The sequence below is a fragment of the Cebidichthys violaceus genome, unplaced genomic scaffold (genome assembly GCF_023349555.1).
Source record: "Cebidichthys violaceus isolate CVI_PGR_0920_01 unplaced genomic scaffold, fCebVio1.0.p SCAF_15, whole genome shotgun sequence".
In the NCBI taxonomy this organism is placed as follows: domain Eukaryota; kingdom Metazoa; phylum Chordata; class Actinopteri; order Perciformes; family Stichaeidae; genus Cebidichthys; species Cebidichthys violaceus.
This window is the reverse complement of record NW_027176318.1, coordinates 2,986,025-3,000,539: the sequence shown is the minus strand read 5'-3', so window position 1 is coordinate 3,000,539 and position 14,515 is coordinate 2,986,025. Positions and strand designations below refer to the sequence as shown.

Below are 14,515 nucleotides of genomic sequence, written 5' to 3'. Positions count from 1 at the left end.
CCTGTCCTGACCCAGTGCAGTTTGCAAACACAGTGACGACCTATCATGATGTATATATCAGTAATGCAACAGACATACAGTAGATTAGGGATTGAGATGCTGACATGTGGGAAATATGTTTACCTTATGCTTAACTTTTTAACACATTGTGAAATATTCTGTTTAATGATCGAGGTAAAGTTCATCCAAAGAACAGACTGCGCTGTACAGAAGGAGTCCGGTGTTTGCGTTCAGTGTGGAGGGTGCGTTCGTGTTAGTACTTACTACTTATAGGTCTCCGAGCGAACGTACTCAAAAACATGGGAGACGCCCAGCTGGAACTGGTCTGCGATGGGAGTGACCCAGGGATTGTTCTCTGCTTTAAACACCTGTTTAGGACCAGTCAGATCCAGGTTACCTGCAGACACACAAACACACAGGAGAACCTGTTCACATGTGCACAACTGGCCTGTTCACATTGACAGTTACACACAGCCACACCTGAAGATGTGCTGGCCACTGAGCGGCTCCACTGAGCGGCTCCACTGAGCGGTCCGATTAAGCACCTCAACGGTGGTTAAGAGGGGAACACTTCTGCTACCCTGTGGTATCCTGATGGTACAGGCTGTGGAATGCTGATCTTCTGGATACGAGCATGAGTAACTCGAGCTCTTTTAGAAAGAAAATAAATGAGGAAAGTTGAAATGTTTGCTCATTCATAAAATGATACCGGATCCAATGGTTCTCCTCACATTTCTGTCTAGCAGGTGCACGCTCACTTAGTCGGTGACGAGGCTAATGAGTCAGTAGACATCATTGAACGATTACCTCATTTCTACTTTTATTCTATTCCTTATTGTATAGCTCATTATCGTTCCAGCACATTCTCTAGAGTCACCTCCACATTTCACTGTACATGTGGCAAATATGAGCATGTGGCATATGGATCTTTGAGCATTATAAGTGTTCATAACTTTGAACATGCACAGGCTGTAGCCTCTGGTTTGTAGAGACTGCTGTAAAAGCAGCAGCCAGAGTGTTACCCTACCTTTATTAGATACCAGGTCGCTGTTTGGGCTTTTGACTGGACTCCTTCAAGGGGGTGTGTGTGTGTGTGTGTGTGTGTGTGTGTGTGTGTGTGTGTGTGTGTGTGTGTGTGTGTGTGTGTGTGTGTGTGTGTGTGGTCAGTACCTAGCTCAGGGGGGAGGACAGTCAGTCGGTTGCCCTGGATGTGAAGCTCTTTGAGTTGAGCCAAATCCCCAATCTCCTTCGGCAACGAGATGAGATCATTATCCCTCAGACTCAACTGGACGTTAGGAAAGAAACGGAAGAGAAACAGAGCACACTCATTTAACACCAGCTGTAGTTTGTACTCCAGGTGCAATGCTCAGTGCACTGGAGCGGTCTCTCAACCTTGGTGTGCCCACATGGACCAGATGCATAAAACTCAGTGTAGAGTCACTACAACTGTGTGTACAAAAGAAGAAGAAAAAAAAACACAGCACAGTCACCAGGACAAGAATATTCGTAGGTTTCTGCAAAGCATGTGGACGTTTTTGCATGAATTTATAGTAAGGGACATAAAATATTCAGCAACTGTTATCGATACCAGATATAATAACCAAACTATCCTGTTATGGAGGTTCTCTTTCATTATTTCATTACTAGAAATGATATACAGTTGTGGTCAAAAGTTTACATACACTTGTAAAGAACATAATGTCATGGCTCTCTTGAGTTTCCAGTTATTTCTACAACTCTGATTTTTCTCTGATAGAGTGATTGGAACAGATACTTCTTTGTCACAAAAAACATTCATGAAGTTTGGTTCTTTCATGACTTTATTATGGGTTAACAGAAAAAGTGATCAAATCTGCTGGGTCAAAAATATACATACAGCAGTGCTAATATTTGGTTACATGTCCCTTGGCCATTTTCACTTCAATTAGGCGCTTTTGGTAGCCATCCACAAGCTTCTGGCAAGCTTCTCGTTGAATCTTTGACCACTCCTGACAGAATTGGTGCAGTTCAGTTAAATTTGATGGCTTTCTGACATGGACTTGTTTCTTCAGCATTGTCCACATGTTCTCAATGGGATTTAAGTCAGGACTTTGGGAAGGCCATTCTAAAACCCTAATTCTAGCCTGATTTAGCCATTCCATTACCACTTTTGATGTGTGTTTGGGGTCATTGTCCTGTTGGAACACCCAACTGCGCCCAAGACCCAACCTTCGGGCTGATGATTTTAGGTTATCTTGAAGAATTTGAAGGTAATCCTCCTTCTTCATTATCCCATTTACTCTCTGTAAAGCACCAGTTCCATTGGCAGCAAAACAGCCCCACAGCATAATACTACCACCACCGTGCTTGACGGTAGGCATGGTGTTCTTGGGGTTAAAGGCCTCACCTTTTCTCTTCCAAACATATTGCTGGGCATTGTGGCCAAACAGCTCGATTTTTGTTTCGTCTGACCACAGAACTTTCCTCCAGAAGGTCTTATCTTTGTCCACGTGATCAGCAGCAAACTTCAGTCGAGCCTTAAGGTGCTGCTTTTGGAGCAAGGGTTCCTTCTTGCACGGCAGCCTCTCAGTCCATGGAGATGCAAAACACGCTTGACTGTGGACACTGACACCTGTGTTCCAGCAGCTTCTAATTCTTGGCAGATCTGCTTTTTGGTGGTTCTCAGTTGACTCTTCACCCTCCTGACCAATTTTCTCTCAGCAGCAGGTGATAGCTTGCGTTTTCTTCCTGATCGTGGCAGTGACAAAACAGTGCCATGCACTTTATACTTACAAACAATTGTTTGCACTGTTGCTCTTGGGACCTGCAGCTGCTTTGAAATGGCTCCAAGTGACTTTCCTGACTTGTTCAAGTCAATGATTCGCTTTTTCAGATCCATGCTGAGCTCCTTTGACTTTCCCATTGTAGCATTTGTGGGCGTTTGTATCCAATGAGCCCTATTTAAATGGCCTCAGAGAAGTCACCAGCTGTAGTCACTCATAATCACTCACAAGAAGTTAAGAGGCCATGCTATGAAGCTCATTTCATTGACACAACTTTCTAAGTCACCAAAATTGCTAATTCATGTTGCTGTATGTATATTTTTGACCCAGCAGATATTGTCACTTTTTCTGTTAACCCATAATAAAGTCATGAAAGAACCAAACTTCATGAATGTCTTTTGTGACAAAGAAGTATCTGTTCCAATCACTCTATCAGAGAAAAATCTGAGTTGTAGAAATAACTGGAAACTCAAGAGAGCCATGACATTATGTTCTTTACAAGTGTATGTAAACTTTTGACCACAACTGTACATTATATTTTGTTGCCCCAGTGCCTAAGTGGGCCTCATACAGTAGGTGTACGCTGAACAGATTGTAAAGCTCTCCGAGGATAATTTGTTGATTTTGGTACAAAATGAATTCAATCTAAATGAATTGATGAATTCGCTAAATGTCTTTCCATTGCTGTTTGTACTGTAAATGAGAGACCTTCGCTGGGAACTCATGCAGGCACTGGATTGCCATCTGACTTGGCTCATTTCTATCAGTTGCACTGACATGAACTTACTATCTGAAGCTTGGTCAGCTTCCCGATGTCAGCAGGCAGGGCCTCGAAGTCGTTGTCACTCAGATAGAGACCACGAAGAGTGGCTGCAAAAAAACAAAACAAGCATCAGTGTTAAGTGTGTGTGTGTGTGTGTGTGTGTGTGTGTGTGTGTGTGTGTGTGTGTGAAACCAGACTGGGATGTGATCAGTACCACCAGGGAAGCCTGATTCATCATACAGACCCTCTGCTTGTCAACAGACACAGCAAACAGCCTTGTCAACATGCAGTGGAAAAAATACAAATGAAAATGATTTCACTGGGTTTTTCTCATGTAACTGTAACAACATGGAGCCAGATCTCCGTTTCTGCTACAGAGTCCTTTTCATCTTTTAATGTGAAATCAATGCTACACTGTACATGACTAATGCAGCTTGAGGCCTGGCTCCCAGCACTGTGACCCCTTCACCATTCACCATCAGCCCGCTGTGTCTCACAAAGGGACCCAGATCATTAGAGTTAGGGCACCATTCAAAACATCCTCTTGAGCACTACTTCGCTCAAAGCAAATGGCGAAAAAACACGTTCAAAGTTAGACTCATGAGAACATGAATACGCACACTTGAAGGTTTGTTCTTTCCTTACATACTGTTTGTTGTCGTTGTTAAGAAGCCCTGATGGTGTGTATTGCTGCTGGTGTACCTCACAGACAGTTGCACAAAACAATATGATGAGAAGTGTAGGGAGAGTCCGTTCATTCTCGTTGTGTTGACCAAAACCCCAGAGCTTAAATCATACAGTAAGCAAGTCACAAGTTGCACTAGAATACATATTAGGACAATCTCCGGTAATGTTTATTGATGTTAAAAGAAGAGTTTGACTGATTGGCAAATATATTTATTGCCGAGAGTTCAAAGAAGAAGATCGACGCCTCTCTAATGTCAGTCCAATGGCCACCAGCCTCTCTGAAACTCACTAATTCAACGTTTGTTTGATACGTATGAAATGGGAGGTCTTACAGGGAGTTGCCAAGGCAGCAGTACTACTGCGGTAGTGAAGTTGTTTCACTTCTCCTTTAAAGTCAAGTTCAGTCAATTCTATTCATACGCCGTCAAACTGGGGCTGTCACAGTGTTGTTGTTATTGTGGCCAAAAGATTTTTGCAAAAACAATACTGTCGCAAAATCTATCCATCCTCTATGAAATAAGAAAATAACAATAATGCTATCAGTCCAATTCATCTCAAATTAATTTATGCATTTTGTCTCTTTTTTTGGCAAATGAATTAGACAGATTCAAGAGGCACTGGATTACCGACACCGTATTATCAAATGTGTATTAATAACATGATATCAACATTTCAATGTGTCACTACTCAAAAGCCAAAGTACTACACAGTATCACTATATACTGTAAATCTGGTGACGCTAACTAAAACAACAATGAAATACTCCTGGAGGCCAGGGTCCATCTGAGTGAGATCGATACACTGAAATGTTGAGGACATAATGAGAGATTGCTGACTGGGAGTTGGGTTTTTCATGGGGTGAAGGACAAATAGTTACAGAGTAGTGTGTGTGTGTGTGTGTGAGTGAGTGAGTGAGTGAGTGAGTGAGTGAGTGAGTGAGTGAGTGAGTGAGTGAGTGAGTGAGAGTGAGTGAGTGAGTGAGTGAGTGAGTGAGTGAGAGTGTGTGTGTGTGTGTGTGTGTGTGTGTGTGTGTGTGTGTGTGTGTGTGTGTGTGTGTGTGTGTGTGTGTGTGTGTGTGTGTGTGGTCTTTAAAGAGCTTAGGTGCTGTGTAGCCGTTGGGGTTTGGGCGTCCTCCCCTTTGGAAAGAAAAAAAAGAAGAACTAAACTTTGAAATAATGGTTGGTTAATTATATTTATTCACAAATAAAAAGTTATGAAGAACAATGCAGTACTTAATTTACAAAAAGGAGCTCGCACATGCTACTGCAACTACTATAATTATTAATAATAAAAATCTATAACCTTCCAGTTTTCCCACTTCCCTCTGTTGTAGCACACCTGAACCAGCTGATGCTGATCCTACAGTTAGGGCTGGATCAACAAAACACCATGAGTCACACTTACAGACTGATGTGTACAGTAGAGGTGCTGCTGCTGAAAACACTCGCATATGATAGATTCACAGCGTATAGAAAATGAACGTGAAGTCTTGTGGTACTAACTTGATTTCTACTTAACGTCAGCTATTATATGGCACTGAGGATGTGTGACGAATATCGTTTTATCGTCGGACACAATGCCATACAGTGTGTGTGTGTGTGTGTGTGTGTGTGTGTGTGTGTGTGTGTGTGTGTGTGTGTGTGTGTGTCTGCACTCACTGAGGTAGAAGAAGTTCCCAGGCAGGGAGTTGTGGTTCAGGTTGTTGTAGGTGAGGTCCAGCACTTCCAGAGCTGGCAATGAACCAAATCCTCTGGGCAAGCCGCTCAGACGGTTCATACTGTCCTCACAAACACACACAAACCAAAACGTACATTACACACACAAACCACCACTGTATGAAAGGCACTTCAAGGCGCACACACACACACACACACACACACACACACACACACACACACACACACACACACACACACACACACACACACACACACACTACGTAGCTATCAGACCTCACCACTTACCACAGATAGATGAGGAGTACATTTCCACTTTTACAAACAGAATACACACATTTTGGCAAAAAGGAGGCGGGCCCCTGGTCTACTATTATCAATTACAGAAATCACCTCAAACGTGCACCCGCGCAGCCGCCGATGGTGCTTGCAGACTCACCATCACCCACACAGTGAGCGAGCGAGTAGGCCGTTTAGAGGCCTGGACAGACAGACAGGATGTGTGTTTGACAACACGACGTAAGACACACCAGCTGACTTTAAGCAGGCTGGTGTGCGCAAGCAATCGACAGGTCATGGGGACGACTATTCTATTCCAATTCCGTTATGTGTGTTTGACAAATGAGATTAAGCACTTACAAGGTTGCATGTCCACTAATAAACACACACACACACACACACACACACACACACACGGCCAACAGGAAAAATAAACAGACGATGAAAAGTGAGTGCAGGGCCTGAATAGCAGTTTGAGGCTTACACTACCCAGATGATGTTTGTCTGTGGATCAATGCATACCCCCCCCCCCCTCTAATCCTCACGTCACCGACACCCTGCTTGTGTGAGCTTACACTCGCATCTCAACACGCACAGGTGAGGAACTGAACCTCCAGCCACAATTTGTCGTACACGAGACACAAACACGCTTTCTAACGTTGGATTAGCACATGGGTGTTTGTACACCTATGCATGTGTGAGTAGTACTTCTGCTGAGGATACAAGAATGCAGAGGGAAATGAAGTGTGCTCGAGCTGAGCATTAGGTATCACACTGACGTGGGATTAACCCTGCAGCGTGACCTCCGTCTCTGTCACACAGCCTCATGAACAGAATCCAGCAGAGAGCCTCCGAGGTCCAGAAGAACCCTGTAACCAAATGTGAGCTGGACAGCCTGAGGGGGCGATTTGTTTTTTCCACTGTGGAGAGACTGCAGACATGGACATGACAATCTAGTGTGTGTGTGTGTGTGTGTGTGTGTGTGTGTGTGTGTGTGTGTGTGTGTGTGTGTGTGTGTGTGTGTGTGTGTGTGTGGGTGTGTGTGGTTATGAAGGAAACAGGAGGATGATTAGACAATAGACAAGCCTGGCCTCAGGGCAGCAGCAAATAAACAAGAGGCAACTTACTGTGTGTGTGTGTGTGTGTGTGTGTGTGTGTGTGTGTGTGTGTGTGTGTGTGTGTGTGTGTGTGTGTGTGTGTGTGTGTGTGTGTGTAGAGGGACATACCCGAGGTTGAGGTGTTTCAGCTTCTGCAGACTGCTGATCTGAGTAGGCAGCTCTTCAATCTGGTTGTTGAACATGTTCAGAACCTCCAGGTTCTTCAGCTCAGAAATGTTAGCAGGCACAGCTGGAAAACACACGCAGAGGAGTGAAATGACAAGCATAACACACACACACACACACACACACACGCACCTCTCAAAGATGTTCACAGCTTTTCAAACAGAGTGTGAGCAGCACTCATCCACAGTTCCTGAGGAGCAGCTCTTCGTGTGAGACTGGTGGGCGGACCTCAGACCCTTGAGCAGGGCAATGCTCAACATTAAGAGGTCTAAGAAGAACGTATTCACAACCTGTGCTCTGGTTGTGGTGGAATGCAACTAAGTACATAAGTTATGTACTTTAAGTACAATTTTGAGGTTCTTGAACTGTAACATTATACTTCTAGTCCACTAAATCTCAGAGGGAAATACTGTACTTTTAACTTCTGACAATATCAGTTACTAGTTCGGAAAATATAAATCAATGAATAATATACAATGTGTCATTTAGCATTTTGCGTGGAAAGGAGCCAGTTGAGGTGGTTCGGGCATCTGGTGAGGATGCCACCTGGGCGCCTCCCTAGGGAGGTGTTCCAGGCACGACCGGCTGGGAGGAGACCCCGAGGGAGGCCCGGGACCAGGTGGAGGGACTATATCTCCAAACTGGCCTGGGAGCGCCTCGGGATCCCTCCAGTCAGAGCTGGCTGATGTGGCACCGGGAAAGGGAAGTTTGGGGTCCCCTGCTGGAGCTGTTGCCCCCGCGACCCGATCCCGGATAAGCGGTTGAAGATGAGATGATGAGATGAGATGAGTGTCATTTAGTAGTATATAACTTAATTATGAAGTATATAAAAGTAGTTAAAATAGACGAACACATTAACATCAATAATTACAATGCTATAGGTTGACAGTAAATATATCGAAAAGTATGGCATAACGAGTATATTTTGACTTTTGGTGGTTGAAGTAGATTTTGACGCCAATACTTTTATACTTTTTCTTTAGTAACATTTTAAATGCAGGACTTTTACTTGCAAGAGTATTTCGCGGCCCGGGACGGAGCTGTGAAGCACTTCCACCACAGCCGAGAGGCAGCCAGCCCACCCGTCCAGAAATGTAGAAAAATGATGTCTTGGTTAATTATGAAAATGTGGCCGGACAAAAATAGACTTCGGCAGGCCGCCACAGTCTAGGTAATTAATAGGAAATAACAGATACGTCCACTAGCTGCCTCTACATGGTGACATTTACACAGCACGCATATTGCACTTTCTGCCTTCACTTCCATCTGTAGTTTTATTCCCCGACGGTCTGTGGACACGGAGGCGGACACAGATCAATGGGCTGATAACAAAGAGCAGGAGCTTTATCAGATTATCAGACTGATCAATGGAAGCAAGAGGAGGAGAGCAAACCAGCGGCCAGGCCCTGACATGAATGCTGCCAGGAGAATGAGTGTTTGAGAGGTGAGGTGTGGGCATACTGATACTACATCAGTTAGACCTGTGTGTGTGTGTGTGTGTGTGTGTGTGTGTGTGTGTGTGTGTGTGTGTGTGTATGTGTGTGTGTAGAACCACACCACCGATCGTTTAACCTGCCACCTATGAAGATGTAAAATACATAATGTCGTTATTGTAGGACTGATAGAGCCCGAGTACCGCTGCTCACTCAGTGAACTCATCAGCGAGTCACATGGAAGTGGCCATGGGTCAGCAGCTCTTAATCAAAGATGCAAGCGGAGAACTGAAGTCCTCAGCGTCCTACTCTAAAGACAATTGAGCCTAAATGAAGTGTCTCCTTTCATTTCTTACACATGACGGATGCTGTACTTGTACTTTCTGTATCTTTGTAACTTGAAGAGATGTCTGTGTGCTTTGGGTTGGGATGTGATTGTTGTGCATGTGCTGTGGAACCTGGACATCGTTGATGCAACTCCTACTTTTGGATCAGCTATGCAACAGATATGGAATTATGAGCATTGCTCAACCGTTGACTATATATATATATATATATATATATATATATACATATTCTACAGCATGCGTTTGTTAGATTTGAAAGGCTGCAAATCAGTCGTCGTGCTGCAGTCCTTTCTCTTCCCTTAGAAGACCTGAGGGACCTTGGTGTCTCGTTGGTGTGTGAACATCTTTTAATGATGGAGTTCAGTAAGTTAGACTTATAGAATTAGCTGCATCCAACCAATCATGTCAATATAGCCTTGTCAAAGAACTGACATTTGAATCAATGTTAAAGTAATGGCTCATCGGCTACTGAGACAAAAGCTTTTCCTGTAGGTTCAGAGGTATGAAGCTGAATGTGAGACCCGGTCATACGGACCATGTTTCCAACCCAGCAAAACCACCAAGGGGAAGTCTGCATACGAGACTACAAAAGGCTGGAGTTGTAAAGATCGACAGATCAATGGTTCATCTTGTCATTCTTCTTGAAAAAGATAGTTTTTTGGGGGAATCTACCACACTAAGGCCATACTGTAACTAAGTAAAACCCTGAGGGTTCAGGGTTTAAAGGCCTTAGGGGGGGATACTGGGGTTGGGCCTAAATGTCCTACCAAAGGACGCCAGGAAGACGACAAGTTTAACCTTTAGCTATTTACTCGTCACATACATAGTCTTTTCAAAATAAACCTTCATCTGCACAGGAAGTTACATTGAAGCAACAAAACCAGTCAGTTAGGTTTAGGAAAAGAGAGAGGTGGATGTTAACCTGCCTGACTAAAGACTAGTGAGTGACTAACGAATCACGTGACTAATCTTAAGTTTCACATGAACGCGGTTCTCTTTGAGCGTCCACTAACGCCGTGGGAGGGTTTGCATTGGAGGTAGTTGAAAGCCAGGTGTGTCATACAGTGGCTATGAGCGCCTCTGTGCGGCGGTCTCAAATGCTAAGGAGCACTGACCAACCAAGTTTGTTCTCCCAGTCAAAGCCATTTGCTCATGTTGTTCTCCATCGCCTCAGACTCCGACATTAGCCGCGGTGTCGTGAAATGTGCAGCTGCAGGCTAAGGGTAAGCTATGCCGTTTTGTCTTGATGTTTTTCTTCGGATGTGCACAAGTAAGCAGGGTGGAGAGGAAACAAAAGTGCTGGGAGAATCATCTATTCTGCTTTTGAAAGCTGATTTCGAGGGGTTTTCGAACGTAGAATCGCAATCGTGACACCCCTGAAGCATGAGGAGTGGAATCACAGTGCCAGTGCTTACAGCTCAACGGCTAACAGTCTGTGGTGTGCCAGAGATTCAGTGAGGACGGTCTGGTTTTAAAAGGTCCCGCTGGTTCACCGACGATGTTAGAAATCAATTTCATTTAGCTGGCCTGTCCCTCTGTGGGCCACTGACCAGAGCTCAATCAATGCAACACCACAACCTCCTGTCAGGTGGACAAATCCACAGTATGTATAAGGTCCCCCGTACAATATATATGATATCGATTTCCATATGGGCTCTTTTGCTCTGTTGTGTGTTAGTGTGACCTGGGGAGGTTCTGGATTACCAGCTTCTATGTTGCCGTGTTTGAGGAAGACGAGCCCTGCGTGGAGACAAAACAGCTTCCCTCCTCTGGCTGTGAGACTCCTTCAATCATCCTCCAATTACATTAAACTTTGTCCTGTCTTTCTTTCCCATGTAGCAAATTGGGACTACAATCTAAACGTCGTCGTGTAACTCGTGGCGTTGGTCTCCGATGACTACAGCAGAGGAACGTTAGCGCTGGGCAGCCGCCAGAAGAAGACTTTCCAAATGTTACTAGAACTCCCGAGTACCTTCGTAAAGCAGCAGCATCCCATCCATCCTGTCTGACACAGTGCATCTGGATCTGTAAGGTCACCAAATGGCAGTGGGTGAGATGGAGGAGGAAGAGATCGATCAAACCACAGCGTGATGTTTGGGGCGGCTGAGAGTCCCGTACAGGGCTGGAGTTCCTGAGCATACGTTGAGAGGGCCTGCAGGTGTGGAACTACACCAATTATGTTATCCCCGTTTCTGTCTGATCTGAGCTATAAATAACCTCGCAGTGTGAGACGTGTGTAATCTGTTCATCTCCAGCAGCAGATTAGAATGCACACCAGAAGGAGAACATGTCACTGAATTACTTCATTTATCTGAAGCTGTTCCTCAGTGTGGATTATGTATTATTAAGTACTGATCCCATCATTTTGTAGCAACAGCAATATTGTCACTTTCTCAAAATCGTCCTACTGACAGGAAAACTGGCAAGTGAAAATAGATGAAATGAATCTCAAAAGAAAGTGAAAATTGGGTTACTTGCTTGTAGTGAAGTCATAATGGAGAGGGGGGGGGGGTCACTCTGAACCTCCTGCATCACTTCATTACTGGGAGCGCTGCTCTCTCTTACATGACGGGGTTCAAAATAACCACATGGCATCATATTCCTAATAGCACCGCTTTATAATAATAATCTAAAATTCAAAAACACAAGTAAACTTCATTTGAAATGCAGTAGTGTCTATGTGAAAACAGCGGTTGATGGGTCTGTAGTGACCTCTGCTGGTGCTAAACACCACTGATCCAATCATGTTCCACAGGACATATTCTACATCAGTAAACTAGGACTTTAGCGTCACCCTGTGACTGTGTGTGGTTGTGTGCATCAAAGGGTTTAGGGTGAACACTCCAGCTGGAACCACAGCAGGTCAGACTGGCGATTGATCTGCGTTCTTGCTTCATGGTGCCTTGCTGTGCTGTTACCAGGTGTTCAGACCTGAAATCAAGCCCTGTATTTACCAACGCAGGGTGTGATTGTTGCTCCAGGTACAAGGAGAGGTTGTATATGTACAGGTACATAACTTGAAATGACTTAACAAGAAACATCTACACTTGAACCAGGCAGCTCACTGAACCTCCACTCGCTGTGTATCACAGAATAAGCAGCGGAGCGCCTGGTGGGGCCTTTTAAACTCGCGGTGATTCATTCAGCAATGCTAAGAACTAGCCGCCACAGTGGGCGGGTCCAATGGACGGCCACTGGCTTGCATTAGAGTGAACTCAATCTTCAGCACACATAAGTAACACCTTGCACTGTACTCACAGATATATGATGATATTATTATTATTAGACATGGAAAAACACTGTTCGCTACCTTTGCCCGTTGACGGTTAACCAATCAACTGTTCACGATTTTGACAGTAATTAAAAGACAAATCAATAAGGGTGTAACGCCCAGGTCTGAGCTGAATTCCACCCACTGCATAATTTTTAAAAAGTGGGCATGAGCCTGAGAAACGAAGCCACGCCCACTCGGTGCGCCAAATATGCACGGCTACAGTAGCAATGTGGCATGAGGCACAAGGATTCCATGAATTTATTGAGACAAGAATTACACCTCATGGTCCCTCCGCCTCACTCAAGCTTCAGAGACGGCCAGCGCCAACCCTAGCAACGGCAACCCTAGCAATGCCAACCCTAGCAATGCCAACCCTAGCAGCGCCAACCCTGGCACCTGCTGGCTGTGGCGTCCTACGGCGGAGCAGGGATCCAGCCTGAAGTCAGCTGGTCTGGGTTTAGCTCTACTTTCTCATTAAGCAGTAAAAGATTTCTTAAAACAATCACTGCAGGCTCTGGATGGGAGTGAACCTCACGCCGTGCAGCATTTGACGTGTTTTGGGCCAATAACAGATATGAAATACATTAAAGTGATGGAAGAGGCCCAGCACTAAGGCGTTCCTCTCGCCGCCACTGTCTTGGCTGTTGATGCATTTTTAATCAGGATTCAGACAATGTTTTATTTTTTTAGAGAACTAAAATTGTGTGTGTGTGTGTGTGTGTGTGTGTGTGTGTGTGTGTGTGTGTGTGTGTGTGTGTATATATATATATATATATATATATATATATATGATACTGGCTGTCACGAGACTGTGGTTAGAAAGGATGCATCCTGGACGTTGCTTTGTTTATATTGCTTTTACCAAAGAGCTATGCAAATGCAATGTACTATTAAATATTATTAGAAAAAAAATTAAAGTGTACAGTTACTGTTGAATGTTTCCACGGCAAAATACGCTCACCTGTTTTAAAAACAAAAAATTTGACGTAAAGCAACATACACATGATTTGCAGTAAAAACAAGCAAAAACACAAGTACGGTCCCTTAGTTAGTAGTAATTCACAATAATCACTACTACACTAAGTGAAACAGTATACAATTTGGGCTCTATAGTCTCATTCTATCCCTACTGTCAATGCAGGAAACTACTGTAATAATTATATTTAATTGCAAAACTTAAATAATAAATGAAGTGGTCTGCAAATGTGTGTCTACCACGGCACCAAACAGGTTGTGAAGAGGACATGAATATTTGTGCTGATATTAATGCCCCATAACTCTCCATTTGTTCTTTTTTTTTTAATTGCCTAATATTCTGAATGGCCATTTTTCTCTTTTGCTGCGTTTCTTAACTATCATTATTATTATTATTATGTTCAAAAGAGTCAGGGTTTGGATTCTGACATTATTTAGCTGTTGATCTATCTGGTTGAAAACAACACTGTGTGACACGGCTCCAGAGGACAGAGGACAGAGGACAGCTTACCTGTGAGCTTGTTGTGGCTGAGGACCAGCTGAGTGATGTTAGACAGAGTGACTGAAACGACATGGAACATCAAGTCAACACAGCAATGCAACTAACTCGGCAGTTTCTTTACTCCTGCGTCTGACTGGGTTAGAATGGTTTCAATTCAGGCTGCAATGAATAATATTCTAGCACTAAAGTTGTTCTATAGTTCTAGGTATAACATGACTCGAGTAATAACAGGATTCCCTATGTAGGTAATGCCATAATGTAACATAACATATGGTATATATGTATATAAAAATATACATTGTTGGAATGTATCTTGCAGCTTGCCAGTCAGTCCATAAGGATAAGGATCCTCCATGTGCATGCCGACCACACCGAGTCCACACCAGTCAATTTGACCTGCATACATCCACACCCATGCAGGCTGATGACATCACACCCATGCAGGCTGATGACATCACACCCATGCAGGCTGATGACATCACACCCATGCAGGCTAATGACATCACACCCATGCAGGCTAACGACATCACACCC

General features: G+C 44.1%; 1 protein-coding gene across 3 annotated transcripts in view; it reads right to left on the bottom strand.

The window, feature by feature from the left end:
• Window positions 1-14,515, bottom strand: part of rsu1 (Ras suppressor protein 1) — a 34,989-nt gene that overhangs the window by 19,710 nt on the left and 764 nt on the right. For 2 of the 3 annotated variants that reach the window (XM_068709615.1, XM_068709614.1), the window contains exons 3-8: window positions 13,991-14,041; window positions 7,394-7,514; window positions 5,871-5,989; window positions 3,550-3,632; window positions 1,171-1,285; window positions 265-397 (exon numbers count right to left, since the gene is read on the bottom strand). In XM_068709615.1, the coding sequence (XP_068565716.1) occupies window positions 265-397; window positions 1,171-1,285; window positions 3,550-3,632; window positions 5,871-5,989; window positions 7,394-7,514; window positions 13,991-14,041 (622 nt within the window). Of the gene's footprint in view, window positions 1-263; window positions 398-1,170; window positions 1,286-3,549; window positions 3,633-5,870; window positions 5,990-7,393; window positions 7,515-13,990; window positions 14,042-14,515 lie in introns of those variants that run through there. The other variant, XM_068709616.1, reaches the window with a different exon arrangement.